The sequence below is a fragment of the Opisthocomus hoazin genome, chromosome 22 (assembly GCF_030867145.1).
Source record: "Opisthocomus hoazin isolate bOpiHoa1 chromosome 22, bOpiHoa1.hap1, whole genome shotgun sequence".
NCBI lineage: Eukaryota > Metazoa > Chordata > Aves > Opisthocomiformes > Opisthocomidae > Opisthocomus > Opisthocomus hoazin.
This window is the reverse complement of record NC_134435.1, coordinates 10036180-10051300: the sequence shown is the minus strand read 5'-3', so window position 1 is coordinate 10051300 and position 15121 is coordinate 10036180. Positions and strand designations below refer to the sequence as shown.

The 15121-nt window shown below is 65.1% G+C and overlaps 4 protein-coding genes across 6 annotated transcripts; 2 read left to right on the top strand and 2 right to left on the bottom strand.

Moving 5' to 3' along the window:
• The first annotated feature begins 9 nt into the window (after positions 1–9).
• On the top strand, positions 10–6982 carry CLTB (clathrin light chain B). 2 transcript variants are annotated; one of them, XM_075441882.1, is made up of 6 exons: positions 10–287; positions 2022–2068; positions 3359–3476; positions 3753–3864; positions 4301–4354; positions 4852–6982. In XM_075441882.1, the coding sequence occupies exons 1-6, from the start codon at positions 104–106 to the stop codon at positions 5021–5023; spliced, it is 687 nt and encodes a 228-aa protein (XP_075297997.1). In that variant the 5' UTR covers positions 10–103; the 3' UTR covers positions 5024–6982. The 2 variants fall into 2 exon arrangements, with proteins under 2 accessions (XP_075297997.1, XP_075297998.1); XM_075441883.1 differs by lacking the exon at positions 4301–4354.
• A 1190-nt stretch (positions 6983–8172) lies between these two features.
• HIGD2A (HIG1 hypoxia inducible domain family member 2A) lies at positions 8173–8888 on the bottom strand. Its single transcript, XM_075441885.1, has 2 exons — positions 8709–8888; positions 8173–8445 (listed from the first exon to the last, which is right to left on the bottom strand). Exons 1-2 carry the CDS (start codon positions 8821–8823, stop codon positions 8279–8281), a joined length of 282 nt encoding a protein of 93 aa, XP_075298000.1. The 5' UTR covers positions 8824–8888; the 3' UTR covers positions 8173–8278.
• Positions 8889–8975: 87 nt separating this feature from the next.
• Positions 8976–11982, top strand: NOP16 (NOP16 nucleolar protein). The gene is made up of 5 exons (XM_075441884.1): positions 8976–9133; positions 9278–9392; positions 10080–10149; positions 11175–11281; positions 11543–11982. Exons 1-5 carry the CDS (start codon positions 9027–9029, stop codon positions 11684–11686), a joined length of 543 nt encoding a protein of 180 aa, XP_075297999.1. The 5' UTR covers positions 8976–9026; the 3' UTR covers positions 11687–11982.
• ARL10 (ARF like GTPase 10) lies at positions 11980–15002 on the bottom strand. 2 transcript variants are annotated; one of them, XM_075441879.1, is made up of 4 exons: positions 14787–15002; positions 14102–14282; positions 13754–13929; positions 11980–13335 (listed from the first exon to the last, which is right to left on the bottom strand). In XM_075441879.1, exons 1-4 carry the CDS (start codon positions 14970–14972, stop codon positions 13159–13161), a joined length of 720 nt encoding a protein of 239 aa, XP_075297994.1. In that variant the 5' UTR covers positions 14973–15002; the 3' UTR covers positions 11980–13158. The 2 variants fall into 2 exon arrangements, with proteins under 2 accessions (XP_075297994.1, XP_075297996.1); XM_075441881.1 differs by having other exon boundaries at positions 14102–14264.
• Positions 15003–15121: the final 119 nt, after the last annotated feature.

The window sequence follows — 15121 nt, the reverse complement described above, 5'->3', positions numbered from 1 at the left end:
CCGCCCGCCGCCACCGCCGCAGTGACAGCTCCGCCCGCGCCCAGTCGGGCCCAGCCCAGCCGAGCCGCGCAGCCGGAGCGGGAGCGGGGCGGGCGCGCCGGCCATGGCCGACGACTTCGGCTTCTTTTCCTCGTCCGAGGCGGCCGGCGCCGAGGAGGACCCGGCCGCCGCTTTCCTGGCCAAGCAGGAGAGCGAAATCGCGGGCATCGAGAACGACGAGGGCTTCGGGCCGACCGACGGCGAGGCGGCCGCCTCCCCGGCCGGGCAGACGGCCCCGCCGGAACCGGGTGAGCTGCGCCGGGGGGGCACGGCCGGGGGTGCTCCTCCGGGCTCCCTCCCCCCCCCCCGGGGCACGGCCGGGGGTACTCCTCCGGGCTCCCTCCCCCCCCCCCGGGGCACGGCCGGGGGTGTCCCTCCGGGCTCCCTCCCCCCCCCCGGCGGTAACGGAGGGCTGTGCCGCTGCTTTCCCCGAGGGCAGGGAGGGGGCCGCGCCGTGCCGCACCCCCCGCGGGACCGGGGTTCCCCGTGGGGTGCACGGCATCCCCCGTGGGTGGTGGGCTCCGTGCTGTAGCCCCAGTGGGCCGGCGGCGGCGTGCCCCGGTGGGCCAGGCCTGCATCCCAGCAGGGCCCGGGCTTGGTCCCAGAGGGCTTGGTCGCGGGGTTCCCTCTGGAGCCTCGGGGTGCGAGGTGAATCCTGAGCTGGGACCTGCCGGCCGTGGGGCGATTCCTGCCGCTGGGGCTGGGTTCCCTGCGTTAGATGGACGCCCGTCTCCGTGTCCCCAGCTGGGCGGAGCTGAGGAGCGGTGACAGCCCTGTCACTGTCCCCACAGACAAGAGGGCCCGTAGGGGTGCAAAATGGAAGGCGTTTCCCTTGGGGACATTGTGGTCCCAGGCCCTGCAGGTGGAAGGTGCTAATCCTGATCCCCCCCTCCAGTCTGCCGGGCTTAGGGGTCTGTCCTCTACAGGGACACGGCTGCCACCATGCTCTGGCTCCTTCCCCTAGCCTAGGCCTACAAGGCCTCCCTGTGCTGGCTGCGAGCAGTGGTTTCGCCTCTCCACAGCCAGGGCCGCGGAGGCAGACGGGGGCCCGGAGAGGTGCTGGCAGCCGCGGTGTTAAATGCAGTCAGACAGGCTGGAGCTGGGTGCAGTCGGAGCCACCCTGTGGGGGCGAGCACCGAGAGGACGGCGCTTGCCTGAGCTGCACTGTGGCTGTGTGGCTGCTGCTGCCTGCGGCCGGCTGGTAGAAGCCCTGTGGTCATCACTGGGGAGAGCTCAGAGTCTGGAGTATGCCTCCTTCGAAGCCTCTTCTCTCCTGGAGCGGAGACCTCTGCATGGGGCTGGCTTTGTCAGCCTGGTGTGCAGGTTTTAGCATTCCCTGGGGCTGGGGGGGAGATGGGGCTGTACCCCAGCTGTGGGTGTCAGTGGTGCCTCGGTCCCAGCCCTAACCTTGCAACTCGTCCCAGAGGCATCCCCCCAGGCGGGCTCTCGAGGACCTCGGTGTGCACGCCTGCCCTCCTCTCCTGGTGGAGCACGCTGCAGTGTTTCTATGGGCTCTGTCCCTGGCAGGGTTGCCTTCCCTTTGCAGCCCTGCACTGCTGGACACTTGGCCAACAGCTTCTGGGTCAGCCGTCTGTGTTCATCAGCAGCCTCTGCCTGGCTGCTTGCAGTTGGGGTTGGTCAGGTTGTCTTTCTACGGTCAGAGAACCTGCCTGTGTCCAGCCTTGTGCCTGGAACAGTTTCCCTAATCTAAAGATAAGATAAAACACCAGTGAAAACACTGTAAAGACATAAATGTCCAGAGAGGCTTGTCTGGCAGAGAGAGAGGTGCTGGCTGAATCTCACCAAGGACAGGAGACCACGGGGCCTGGCCCACATACGCGGGGCTGTTGTGGATGGGTGTGCTGGGCTAGAAATGGCACAGACAAACTCCCAGGAACTGATTTGCTTCAGTTTCATGAACACCAGCCCCTCTGGGATCAGCTGCAGCTGCCATAGTTTTGTTTTTCTTCCTTTTTCTCTAGCTGGTTTCCAGAACGGAGGAGCCACTGTCAATGGTGATGTCTTTCAGGTGAGAGCTCAACCCCTTCCCTAGCCCAGTGGTGCTAAGGGGGATTGGGTGGGCATGGGGCCAGCACTCTGCTGCTCTGCCCCCAGAATTGACTGGAGTTGCAGAACAGAACTGCAGAACAACTGTGGATCTCCTGGAACGGCCTGGGTCTCATGGGGGAGTCCTGGCTGCTCCATTCTCACCCCTCTTTGAAGAGAAGATTGGTCCCACCTGCCATCACCTACCCTAAATCTGTTTGCAGGGGGCCTGTGCCTGAAGGAGTGCCTGGGCCCTAAGAGCAGATGACAAATCCTCCGTTCCCCGCCGAAGCCCCCTCTCTCCAGCCTGGGTAGCCCCTGGAGGCCTCCGAAGCAGTCAGGAGCATCTCCTGGCACAGGCCAGAGCCTGGACAGGGCTGCCATGGGACGCTCGCTTTGCTGACTGGGCAGCATCTCCCATTAAACTCACTTGCCCCATGGCCAAGGGTGCTTCGTGGGGGCCACCCACCTGCGTCTCAGCTCCCTCTGGGAGCCCGAAGCCCAGCTCTGCTGGCTACAGGGGAAGCTGTGCCAGCATCTGACAAGCCCTTCACCCCACTCGGTGCCCAGCAGCGTGGCATGCGCGTTGCCCGTGCCGGCTTTACGGGATGATAATCGCATCAGAAACGGGACAGACTTAATTAGATTGGGGATCTTGGAGGAAAGCCGTAATCCCATTGCGGAGCTCGGTGTCGGGCTGGGCATCCCAGCCAGCGGAAGGTGTTAGGAGAGGTGCTGGGCCCGGCGGGAGCCGCACAGGCAGCTCGGCTCGGAGGAGCGAGGGAGGCTCTCGCCCGCGGGCTGGTGTCCAGGCGGAGAGCGGTGCCGCCCTTGGGCTCTGGCCTGGGCTCTCCCCGGCTGTGGTGGCCAGACCTGGAATGGCGCCCGGTCCTGAGGCTGCCTCGGCCCGCGTCAGGGCAGGGGAAGCCCGGTGCTGGTGGGGAACACGTCACAAAGCCGGTGGCTGGCCTCTGCTGTGGGGCTGCCCAGAGGACGCGAGAGCTGCGCAGGCAGCCAGCAGCAAGTCAAGGAGGGGAACGCTGGGAAGTCTTTCTGGGTGACGGGGCCTGGGGCGGGGAGCTGGGACAGCAGCTTGAGCAGTGCTTCGGGGACGCTGTCCCAGATGTCCCGGGCTGTCACCCTCCCTACCGCCTGTCTTGGTCTGTCTGAGTGCTGGGAGTGTGGAGTCCTGCCCTGCTGCCGGCCCTCTGAGCTGGCTGGGCTGGGCTGTGGGAAGCGCTGGTGCTGATGGCGAGGTGCTCGTGTCCTGCAGGAGTCCAACGGCCCCACGGACGCCTACGCAGCCATAGCCAAGGCTGACCGGCTGACCCAGGAACCTGAAAGCATCCGCAAGTGGAGGGAGGAGCAGAAGAAGCGCCTGGAGGAGCTGGGTGAGTCCCAGGGCAGTGTGTGGCCACGCTCGTGGCACCTCACGACGTGGCAGTCGGGGCCCTCGGAGTCCCTCACGTGGCAGTGACCCTGCTGCATCCCAGAGAGGTGTCTCATGCCCCATGCCACGTGGGTGCCCCTGCCAAAGATCTGCTGTCCTTGGGGCAGTGACACCTTGCAGACAGGACTGGTGGGGACTGGGGACAGGCCTGGGGGCTGCCCAGCAGACCCAGTGGGTGCCAGTCTGGCTGATGGGGTCTGTCTCGCTCTGCCCTTAGATGCTGCATCGAAGGTGACTGAGCAGGAGTGGCGTGAGAAGGCCAAGAAGGACCTGGAGGAGTGGAACCTGCGTCAAAATGAGCAGATGGAGAAGAACCGGGCAAACAACAGGTATGCCAGAGTCAGTGTGGCCACGAGGGCTGCCACGGGAGCTGCTGTGCAGCCAGATCTGCCTGCCTGGGATGCCTGGGGGCCTCTTTCCCCGCCGTGGTGCCCAGCCCTGCAGGGATGGAGCTTTGCCAGGCAAGGGGAGATGCCCCAGGGCTGTGAGTGGCTCCGGTGGCTGCGCAGAGCCACCCGGGCTGGGACCATACTGGGATCACAGTGGGATCTCGGTGCCTCCTGCCCGCTGCGTGGGCCTCGCGTCGGGGCAGGGTTGGGACACTGTCTGCACAGCCCTGCTGTCACTGGCAGGTTCTCCTGGTGCCACGTATGCTGTGATGAGTTGGTCGCGCTCTGTGGGAGGACGCTAACCCCCTGTTTCTCTCTTCCTAACCCTCTGCCTGCCTGTCTGCTCTGCTCTCTCTGTCTGTGCCTCGGGGGCTAGGATCGCTGACAAAGCCTTTTACCAGCAGCCGGACGCCGATGTGATTGGCTATGTGTATGTGCCTCTTACAGACCGTATCCTGCCCTGCAGGGTCTGGGGGTCCTGGCCCCAGCGCTGGCTGCCCAGCCAACGGGAGGGGGGATGCTGGGAGGTACTGGGCCCTGGTGAGGTCCCAGAGGGAGGACGCTGCAGCAGAGTGTCTCCAAATGGTGGAGGCTTAGGAGGCAAGTGGAGCTCCTGGAAATACCCCTGTGGGGTCTGGTTGAAGAGGCAAAGCCGTGGGGTCTTGTGCCTTTTGGGGGACAGCTCTGGGGGCGGAGAAGTCTTGGGCGCAGGCAGACACCCCCATGCCCCTGGATGAACGATGTCTTGGGTGAGTGCAGCCACCAGCAGCCTCGAGCATCACGTGTCTCTGGATTCTGGAGGACGCTGAGCTCATCGGCTGAAGCAAGGGGACAGGAAGTGGGGACATGAGGGGTTCCCAGACAGAAGGGGGGGGGGGGTTTCCTTGGAAAGGATTCTGCCAGTGACAACTCCCAACTTCTCCTCAGGGCCTCGGAGGAAGCATTCCTGAAGGAGTCCAAGGAGGAAACCCCAGGCTCCGAGTGGGAGAAGGTGGCCCAGCTCTGTGATTTCAACCCCAAGAGCAGCAAGCAGAGCAAGGATGTCTCGCGGATGCGCTCGGTGCTCATCTCCCTCAAACAGACGCCCCTGTCCCGTTAGCCGCCGCCTGGCACAGCCGGGAGCGCAGCAGGGCAAGGCCAGGCTCGCCGAGCTGGGCAGCTTCGTAGGGCCGGCCCAGGAGGGCCCTCTCCCTGCCTGCTCCCTGCTGCGTGCCTGGGCTGCGCTCGAGTCACTGGCTGTAACTCTCCCCATGGTTTTCCTTTGCTTAAAAGGTGCATCGGTCTCTTTTTACACTTATTTATTACTGTGGCATTTCCCCGGGAAGGGACAGTGGGTGGCAGAGCTGAGGTAGCCAGGGAGCCCCCGGCCTGGGCTCTGCTGGAGGTTGTGCCCAGGGCGGGGATGAACTCCTCACCCCGTGTTCCCCACCTCACCCCTGCGCCAGGAATAAACCTGCCTGCGGCTCTCCTGGCACTGGGCAGCTGCCCCGTGTCTGGGCCTGGGTCCTGCCCCGAGGCCGTGATCCCGGTGGGATCCCAGGCTGCCGTCTGCGCTTCCCGCGGAGTCTGGAGCAGAGCTGGTGCGGGGCTGGGAGGGTGGAGGAACAGCCCTGACTCAGCTCCGCGCTGCTAAGTCCTGCAGCGAGCATGGCTGCAGTGTGATGCTGCCAGGCTAGCAGGGACTGAGGAAGAGGAGTGCAGGCACCCAGGCTGGGCCAGGACTGCCAGCGGTTGCCCCAAGCCCAGCAGAACTCTCCCCAGCCCGGCTGTGCCCCCCAAAAGCTGGTGGGGCTCCAAGCAGTAGCAGCAGTGTCCGCGTCCCATCTGTCCCGCAGGGCTGCTGGTGCCAGGCAGCGTGGTGGTGCAGGGCACTGGGACAGGGTGAGTGTGCAGGATGTTTTCTGTCCCTCCCCCAAGGCCACCAGCAGGAGGGAATGGGGGCTGCCGGGATGTGGGGGCCCATGGCTCTGTTCTGCTCCTTCCCCTGCTGCTAGGATGGGAGAGGGAGGCTGTGTGGCTGCAAGGAAGCAGGTAGGAAGGTCCAGCTGCTGTGGGGCAGGTTGAGCCCCCAGCTCCCTGACCCAGGGGCCCAGAGCAGGACTGGGCAGAGTTCTGGTGCTGGGTCTTGTGCTGTCCGTAGAGAACAACCCGCACATCTGTCTGCAGTTGCTCTGTGGCTTCTCTCTGTCCCCCGCTGGATTTGCACACCTAAGGCAGCGTGGGGAGATGCCTCAGTCCTGCTCCCTGCCCCACAAGGCACATGTTTTCCTGACCAAACACCGATTTTCTCTCCTCTGCTTGGCACAGCTGGCACCATCCCCTCCAGCTCAGAGGCCCAGCCCAGGACACCTGCAGAACTCCCACGCAGCAGCAGGTCAGGCCTGCGCGCGCCCTGCTGCGGGGCAGCCTGGAGCTCGCGCCCCGGGTCTGGTCTGCCAGGGGCTTGGGAAGGGCCCACAGCAGCGGGCTGGGGAGACACGGAGCAGAGCCCACAAAATGTTTGTCCAAGCCTCGCTGCAGGACCCTGCTCAGCAGAAAAGCAAGTATACAGAGCTCTCCTGCCCTGCAGCTATGGCTCCATGGGTCAGGAAGGTCAGCTGCCCTGCTGCTGCAGCCCTCCTGGGGTGACTGGGCACCCCTGGCTTGGGCAGGGGCTCAGCAGTGGGCTGGGAGGGGAAGCGGGTGCACAGGCAGTCACTCGCTGTTGCCTGCTGGGGTTGTGTCCCCTTGCCCACAGGGCTGATGGCTCCTGCTCTGTCCCCCCGTGCTCCAGCTCTGCTGTAGTGCCCGATGGACGCCGATGCAGAGTACCTGGGGACTCGGCTGCCTGCTCCCCCACCTTTCAGCGCAGAGCTGTGGGCAGCGCCTCTGGCTGCTTCCCTGGGGGTGGGAGCCCCCTTGCGCTCTGTCCCTGCGGCCCCCGCAGCAGCTGCCCCATGTTGGGCAGGAGCAGCCAGCTCCCGGGGAGCCGTGCCCACAGCTGTCCTACATCCCCTCGGCTTCGGTATCTGTGACTGTTCAAATGACCTGTTACAATAAACTGACATCTCCACTCCTACGGGGCACTGTCGTCTTTCTGCTCCAGCCACACACGCGCAGGTGTTCAGGAGAACCCACAGCTCCGAAGCGGAAAGGACGGGGCTGCAGGAGAACCACATCCACCAATCCCCCGGGGAAGGACAAACCAAGCGCTCGCCTGCGGGCAGACGCGGGCTTTACCCCTCACCCCGTCCTCCGGAGAAGCTTGTCAGGGCAGAGCGGGCTCAGCGAGCGGCGAAGCCACCGCAGGCGGCGAGGGCTGGGGCGCAGGCACCGACACGCAGATGCCCTGGCAACGCCCAAGGTGGCTCAGCGCGAGGAGGCCTTGCAGCACGTCGGCGGTGTCCGTGCCCCCTTCCCTGCAGAGACGCGCTGTGCCTACAGGCAGGCACAAGCTGCTGCAGCCGCGCGGCGAACGGATCCGACGGCCCCATTTCATCCCCGCTCCGCGGCCCTGACACGGGAGAGCAAAGCCCTGGTGCTCACCAAGCACCCCCGGTATGATCCAAACGATCCAGCGCCCACAGCGGGACTTGGAGCCGCTTGTGACGACGTTTGTCGGGACACAGGCGGGGCAGCTCCCTCTGGGAACAGGGCACTTGCTCAGCAGCCGGTTCCAGCTCACGCAAAGCAGGAAGCTGCGCAGGAACCGACTCCCCAGCAAAGGCAGCCAAAGCCGCAGCACGTCCCAGAGAACCTGCCAGGCCCCAGTTTGGAAATGCGAGCTTCCACCTCATTTTCACAGGGAGTTGCATCTCTCGTGTCCTGCTTGCAACACCACAGCTTTGTGGCAGCTGTGCCTGCTCCCTCTCCTTCCTACGCTGATTGCTCTTCTGGCTTCTCAATGCTCTGCAATCCACTACCAGTCAGAATCTCGCTGCAATTCAATTTATTACTCACCGGTTGCAACTGAACGGATTACAAACAACTCACCCACTGCTTGTGAACTCTGTCCCAGCAGGGTCAAGCCACGAACAGAGCTGTTCCTTCCTACCCAGGCAGCTGGCTCCTCAAACGCTGCTGCACAGCCTGACTGAAGCCACACCTCAGTGCAGCCCATCACCCGCAGGACACAGTTTCTAACCGACCGTGACAGCACCGAGCACGGACGAGAGGTCTGACGGGGCCGGAGAGCCTGAGCGAGGCGCATCCTCCAGCGCTGCGGGACGATAAGCTCTCAGAGAATCAAAAAAAACGCCACGGCCCAAATTTCAGGTTAATCACAGAGGTGTATTAGCTGCTTTTCCAGCCAGAACCCGCCCTGCCAGCTGGGACCCAGGCCGGCGGGCACAGCCTCACCCCTCACCCGATCTCCTCACTGCCTAGATTTCATGGCCGTGACCACCATGCCTCCCAGCAGGGCGGCGAAGGTGAAGCCCTGGGCGAGGATACGAGCCCTCATCATCAGCTGAGACCGCCGGGTGTTGCCTCTCTTGAAGCTGATCAGTCCGTAGGTCAGGACGGCGACGGTGCAGAGGCAGCCTGCGGAGAGGAGAGGGACCGGGGCACGGCTCAGCGGGGCTGGGGCGGGGGGTGCGAGGACCGGCTCACACCTCCTCCCGCCTCGTACGAGGGAGGAGGCGTGAGCCTGTCCTCGCACCCCCCCGCACCGGAGCGTTACCGGCCCGTTAAACGACGGCCTCAAACAAGACACCCGCCCCCCGAGGGCAGCGCAAGCCCCGCGGTTTGGGCTCCAGAGGCGCCGACCCCCCCGCTCGCTGCCCGCCCCGGCCCTTCCCCCTCACCCAGGGGCACCAGGGGGTTCTCGCGGGTCTTGCGCAGGAACTTGTCCCCGAAGCCCTCCTCGCTGAACACCGGCAGCGGCCGGGGCTCCAGCCGCGGGGGAGGCCCGGCCGCCATGGCTGCGGCCCGCAGGGAAGATGACCACTCGCGACCCTCCCCGGCTGCCGTAGCCAGGAAGCGCAGCGGGGCATGCCGGGGGTTGTAGTCCTCAGCGCCCCCTCCCAGCAGGCGGCCCCACGGCGTCGGGACTACACTTCCCGTGGTGCCCCGCGGCGCGGCGTGGCCCCGGCGCTCCTCGGCGGCGGCAGCGTGGGTCCGCCATGCCGAAGGCCAAGGGGAAGGCCCGGCGGCAGAAGTACTCCTACAACGTCAACCGCAAGCGGCTCTACCGCAGCGCCCGCCGCCGCGCCGCGCCCCGCATCGCCTGGTGAGGCCGCGGGGGGTGTGGGTGGCACTTGCGGGGCCGTGGGTGGGGGTGGTGGGAGAGGCGCGTCCCGGTGGGCTCTGGAGGGCCGGTTGTCTGCGGGGAGGGGGAGCGCAGCCCGCCATGCCGCTGCCTGTCCCCCCGCAGCTCGCACATCCGCCATGCCTGGGACCCCAGGAAGTCGGTGGCGCACAACCTGGCCGAGATGGGCCTGTCCGAGGATCCCAACAAGGCCGTCCCCATCCCCAAGAAGAAGCTGCTGGTGAGTGGGGCCGTGCCCCGCGGGGGGAAGGGCCGGGGGGCTCGGCCGGGGCTGCTCCTTCGGGGGGGGGGTGGAAGGTCAGGCCTCCCCCTGGCTGGGGAGAAGCAGCGTGGAGGGCAGCCCGTCTGGCAGCGCGGGTCGGGTGGTGCTGGATCGGGCTCTGGAGGTGGACAGGTTTCTGCTCTTCATTGATAACACTTTTCTCGCCCAGATCCTGGCGTGGGAGCGACCTGTGGTGTCACATGGAAATAATGGGCTTTAGAAGGAGCGTAAATAACTGTCAGTCAGTCTCCTGGACTTGCCAGAGAGAGGTGGGGTTGGGAGCACTGCGGCCTAGTTGCTCCTGATAACAAGCAGAGACTGTTTGCGTACAGTGGTGCCAGCCCGGCCTGCCTGTGGCAGCGGGCAACGCTTCTGCGTGAAAGGTGGCCCCGCGACATGTCGTGCTCGTGAAGAAGAACAGGAGCGGCCATTTGGGCCGGTTGTCTCCGCTCACACAGCATTGGCTGGGCGACAGGCAGCGCTGTGCCAGGCTCGCCCATGGGCCAGCGTAATGGCACAAACAAGGCTCTACTTAAGCCAGCTGAGATTGTATAAGCAGATTGGAGCGTTGCAAGCAACGTGTGGGGACAGAGCTCTCTTCTAAATGGGCTTTTTGTGAGTTGCCTTCTCTCTCCTTTAACACAGGGGGTGGAAGCGGAAAGCGGCAGAAGGGAACAAGGAAAGAAAATAGTGCTGAAGCCCTATGTGGTGAACGGTCAGTGCTGCTTCGGTCCTCCCCGGGGAGGACTTCGCCACCTCCAGCCCCGGCGGGTTTCACAGAATGAATCACAGAATGTTCAGGGTTGGCAGGGACCTCTGTGGGTCACCCAGTCCAACCCCCCTACCGAAGCAGGGTCACCTACAGCAGGCTGCACAGGACCTTGTCCAGGCGGGTCTTGAATATCTCCAGAGAAGGAGACTCCACAACCTCCCTGGGCAGCCTGGGCCAGGGCTCCGTCACCCTCAGAGTGAAGAAGTTCTTCCACATGTTCAGATGGAAACATGTTCATGCGGTTTCCTGCTGAACCGCACTGCTGCCATTGTGTTTGGGGTTCTCCCGAGGCCCTGTGGCTTGTTTTGTCTCCCATCTTTGTGCTGCCTGACTGTCCTTAGCTGCTGTGCTGTGCCAGGGCAGGGAAGGATGTTAATTCTTCTCCAGGCTTGTGGGCTTGCAGAGGAGTTACCCCCCCGGCAGCCGCAGCTGGGGGTTCCCAGCCAGGCTGGAGCTGAGCCGGGAGCCAGGACAGCAGCTCTGCCATTCCCATGTATCCCCTGCCTCATTAATTTCCTCTGCCCTCCCATGCTGCTTTTTTCCACAGTATTTCTACCTGCGGCCCCAAGAGGGCTCTTGTCACTCTGAAACGTGCTGGCGTGTGGCACCAGGGTGACAAGAAACTGTGGCTGCAGTGCCCTGCGCGTTTTAGTGGTGGGCTGGGCAGCTCTGAACAGTCACGCTCTGCAGCCGGTGCAGAAAGGCTCCGCTCCTCGTGAGCTGGAGAGGAGCCGCAGTGCAAGCCTGGATGCCTGCAGACTACGCAGAGGGCTGTTGCCTTGTTCATTTTCCTGCACGATCGTACTGGGAAGCGGCCCTGTGTGTGCGAGCAGCCGAGCTGTGCTGCAGAAGCCACCTCCTTTCTGCAGTGCTGGCAGGGCTCGACCTTGGGAAGCGGCTGGGGACCTCTGAGGTGCTGCTGGGTTCCCTCCCTTGCCTGCCTGACGGTGTCTCTGTCCTCTGCCTAGAGATGGAATATGAGGCCAGTCTCCCCGAGAAGAAGTCAAACACACTCTCCCGAGACCTCATTGACTACGTGCAGTACATGATACAGAACCATGGGGAGAACTACAAGGTAAGCACTGGCTATCCCAGAGCGGGGAGCACCCGGAGCGATCCACTCCTGGCTCTTCTGCAGGATGGGAATCGCTGATCCTCTCTGCCCTGGATCCTGTTTCGCCGTCAGCTGATTGTTAAGGGGAAGCAGCGCTCTGAACCTTGGCCAGATCCCTGTCTGACTCACGGCCAGCCTGCGAGAGCCTTCGGGGTGTGGCTGGGCTGGCTCCCTGTTTGCTCTTGGGGCCGCTCCTCTGACTTGCCCTCTGCTTCCTCACAGGAAATGGCTCGAGATGAGAAGAACTACTACCAGGATACTCCCAAGCAGATTAAGAGAAAGATCAATGTGTACAAGAATTTCTATCCTGAGGAGTACAAGGATTTCATTGCATCACTCAAGCAGGAAAAGATGGACGTGCAGTGACTGCCCTTTTTTCTCAGGTTTGCCTGCAAGTGCAGGCTTGACGTAGCCATTCTCTGAACCGAGCGGGGACTGGCAGACGGGTGACAGTCACTCACGGGCTCAGCGTCTGCAAGTGGAGCTACACACAGCCTCTGGCAACAGAGGAAGGACCTTCATCAGAGACAGAAATAACCAGGCAGTAATAACCAGACTCATGGCTGCGTCTTGCGGCGTTGAGACTGAATGTGCTGTGCTGCTCCCTTTCCGTGTGGCAGCCAGCACTTCTTTTGCCTTGCTAAAATAAATTACTCCTTCAAGCTACTGTGAATGTCTTGCTGGTGGGCTCTCACTTGGTGCAGTCCTGCTCCGGAGAGCTCCTGGTGCCGACCTGCGGCATCAGGCGTGTGTCACCCCCTGCGGCGCTGGGAATGGGGGCCCGCGGGGCGCGGGCAGCGCTTGGGCCTTTGCTGCTTTCCCTGTAGGCAGCCCAGGCTGGAGCGGGGCCACGTGCTGCTCCGCTCCCCTGCGAGCGACCTTCCTGCCTGCAGCTCGGGAGACCCGGCTGGGGGCCCCTTCCCTGCCCAGGAGCTGGAGATGGCAGCGGGGCGATCACCCTCTTTTATTGCCAAAAGGAAGGAGCAACTGTACAAAGGGTTTCGCAGCGGAGACCGGCTGGCGCGTACTCCCGTTCGCTGATGTGCTCCCCGGCTTCCACAGCAGCTTTCCAGGACCCAGTGCCCCGTGGCCTGGCCCAGCAGCCTCCCGCCCGCAGGCAGGGCTTCCTGCGGCCCCTGGCATGGCTCCTTCTCCCTGGGGCAGCTGAGAGGGAGGGAGAGAAGGCAGGGGGGCGAAGGCCTGCTGAGCACAGCTCCTGCCAAACAGCCCTTCTTTACCCCTGCTCAGGGTGAAGGGGCAGCGCCAGGCTGCCCGATACCTGCCCTCACCTCTCCTGAACGGGGCTTTAAATAAAGAGTTGGGGGAACTGGGAGCTGTGCTGAGCCCCGGTGAGGGACAGCCCGAGCTGGTTATTCCCACTGGTGTGTGCCGTGCTGCGCCAGCAGTAACAACTCCTGTTTTTCAGGAGGGAGAGCCCATCTCCTGGGATGACCTCTCCATGCCGGTGGGCGAGAGGGTGGGCGAGAAGGCTACCTCGCTTGTTCAGCCCCATTCATTGAACAGCCTGCAGGGCTGCCCTGAAGGTGCAGGGCCCTGCCCCGCCGTGCTGCACGCTCCTGCTCACTCAGGAGGTAAGAGCCGTGCTTGTGCTTCCATCCCAAAGGAGATTTCATCCCTGAACAGGGGGAGGCAGCTGTCCCCTCCCCGCAGCAAAGAGCAGAGCCCGCTGCTTGTGTTCCCCAAGCGCAGCCGTGCCGCAGCTGAACCCCAAACCCCAGGGTACCAGCGAGTCGCGCCCGGCCACCTCCGTCCTCACGCTGCAGACCCCAAAGAGGAGCCATACTGGGGTGGGAGCCTGTCCCCCCCCAGTTGCGGGCTCAGGGCTGGGAGAGCAGGGTGACCAGCAGGTTCTTCACGCGGAGGACGCTGGTGGCAGTGCTCAGGCTGGCCCAGGTCGCGCTGGTGGGCAGGAGGAAGAGGTCCCGCTGCCCGCCGAGCATGTGCAGGGCCAGCTCCTCCCGCAGCTCCGCCACGCTCAGGGCATCGCTCTTGTCCTGCGAGGGAGAGAGGTGGGTGCTCAGGAGGGGAGCAGCGCTGCCGGCGCGCGGGAGCCCCGTCCTGCCCGCGTGGTCCGGGCAGGGATCGTGTGCAGGCAGCGCTGCCCGGCTCTTGCGTTGGAGTTGCTTTGGCGCAAGCTACTGGGAAGCAGCACCAGGCACGCGCTTGGCCGCCTGCCCAGGGAATGTGTTTCCCCCCTGGGGGATTTTGCAGGCTGCAGCCTGGGTGCTCTCCCGAAATTCGTTAGCTGGGGCGCTGGTAACAGCAGCCGCGCCTCCCGATGAAGGCTGGAGGAGACAAGCCCCGAGAAATCAGATTTTGCAACAGCTGGTGGATTTTGGGTATCAGTATTTCCCCTTGGGGCCCCGGGGAGGGACAGTCTCGCTGGAAACGGGCGGACAGACAGACACCCACCTGCTTGTTGGCCAGCACGACCAAGGGCAGCCGGGGCTCGGCGGCCAGCAGTGCGTGCAGCTCCTGGCGCGCCGTCAGCAGGCGTGACCTGTCCACTGAGTCCACCACGAACACCAGCACGTGGGCCTCGCTCAGGTAGTGGCACCAGTACGCTCGCAGGTTCTGGCTGCCGCCCACTGCAGGAGACGGGCAGGATCAGGCGCCGGCACGGGGGCGAGCGGGGCTGCTGCCGTCCCGTCGCGCCCCGGGGAACCAGACCTCCCGCCGCCCGGGATGCCCGCTGCCGGCGGGTGCGGGGACCCTCCAGGCTCAGCCCCGGGGGACGCGGCAGGGCCAGGTCAGCCTCACCCTCCAGCAGGTCCATCTCCAGCCCCTCGACGCAGAGCTGGGCAGAGTTGAAGCCGTGGGTGGGGGCGATGCGGTCCCTGGCCGTCCGGCTGCAGAGGTAGTGCAGGACGCTGCTCTTCCCGGCCCCGTCCAGCCCCAGCACCAGCACCTGCCGCCAGCCCAGCTGCGGGGGCACGGGGGGCTGTGGGCTGGGTGAGGGACAGTCCTGGGACCCGCAGCCCCCCCTGCTCTGCCAGCTGGTTGAGGGACCAGCCCGGAGCAAGGGGTCCTGCCGGCCCCTGCGCTCCCGCCTCCAGTTCGGTGGGCTCCAGGGCTGGTTCGGACTGGGGACCCCTTCCCCAGCGGGACAGGCTGCAGGAGGGTCCCCAAGGGCCACCGTCCTGCGGAATACCCTGGGGGATCCAGGCTGACCCGAACCGGGGGATCCTGGCGAGGGATCCCAGGGGGGTCCTGACCCCGCGCCCCCTTCCCAGCCCCACGCACTTGGAGGGATCCTGCTGGTGATCCACAGCCCTCCCAGCCTGCTGACCACAGGGCCGACTCCCTGCCCCGTCCCATCCCAGTGGGCTCGGGGAGAGCCCGGAAAGGGGCTCCCGGTATGGGGATCCCGGGGACATCCCGACCCCGTCCCCCTCCCGCCCCGCGACAGGCCGGGGGTCCGGGCGAGGGTCCGTGCCGCCCTTACCGCGTCGCCCGGAGGCGCTCGGTCCCGCAGCTGGCGCAGCTCCCGCTCCCACCAGCCGTCCCAGCCGGTGCCGGTGCCGGTGCCGCGGTAGTACCTCTTCCAGGCGATGAAGAGCAGCGAGCCGAGGACGGCCACGGCGGCCGCCAGGGCCAGCGCCAGGTGCCGGAGGGGGCCGGGAGGCGACATGCGGCACCGGCACCGGCTGCGCGCGGCTCCCCCCCCCCGGCAGCTGTGCCCGCGGGCCGCGCGCCAGCGCCAGCTGTGCCCGCCCCCGACGTCACCGCCGCGCTTAAAGGGGCCGCTCCGACCGCGGCGGGAGGGGAGGGGCGTGAGGG

What these genes read in the sequence shown, in the direction of transcription:
- CLTB (XM_075441882.1), top strand. Translation starts at nt 104, where the DNA reads ATGGCCGACGACTTCGGCTTCTTTTCCTCGTCCGAGGCGGCCGGCGCC. An exon ending in GACGGCCCCGCCGGAACCGG is followed by an intron (nt 288 to 2,021) that starts GTGAGCTGCGCC and finishes CTTTTTCTCTAG; the next exon opens with CTGGTTTCCAGAACGGAGGA. An exon ending in TCAATGGTGATGTCTTTCAG is followed by an intron (nt 2,069 to 3,358) that starts GTGAGAGCTCAA and finishes CGTGTCCTGCAG; the next exon opens with GAGTCCAACGGCCCCACGGA.
- HIGD2A (XM_075441885.1), bottom strand. Translation starts at nt 8,823, where the DNA reads ATGGCGGCCGGGCCTCCCCCGCGGCTGGAGCCCCGGCCGCTGCCGGTG. An exon ending in GAACCCCCTGGTGCCCCTGG is followed by an intron (nt 8,446 to 8,708) that starts GTGAGGGGGAAG and finishes TCCTCTCCGCAG; the next exon opens with GCTGCCTCTGCACCGTCGCC.
- NOP16 (XM_075441884.1), top strand. Translation starts at nt 9,027, where the DNA reads ATGCCGAAGGCCAAGGGGAAGGCCCGGCGGCAGAAGTACTCCTACAAC. An exon ending in GAAGCCCTATGTGGTGAACG is followed by an intron (nt 10,150 to 11,174) that starts GTCAGTGCTGCT and finishes TCCTCTGCCTAG; the next exon opens with AGATGGAATATGAGGCCAGT. An exon ending in ACCATGGGGAGAACTACAAG is followed by an intron (nt 11,282 to 11,542) that starts GTAAGCACTGGC and finishes GCTTCCTCACAG; the next exon opens with GAAATGGCTCGAGATGAGAA.
- ARL10 (XM_075441879.1), bottom strand. Translation starts at nt 14,972, where the DNA reads ATGTCGCCTCCCGGCCCCCTCCGGCACCTGGCGCTGGCCCTGGCGGCC. An exon ending in GAGCGCCTCCGGGCGACGCG is followed by an intron (nt 14,283 to 14,786) that starts GTAAGGGCGGCA and finishes CCCAGCCCACAG; the next exon opens with CCCCCCGTGCCCCCGCAGCT. An exon ending in GGAGATGGACCTGCTGGAGG is followed by an intron (nt 13,930 to 14,101) that starts GTGAGGCTGACC and finishes CGTCTCCTGCAG; the next exon opens with TGGGCGGCAGCCAGAACCTG.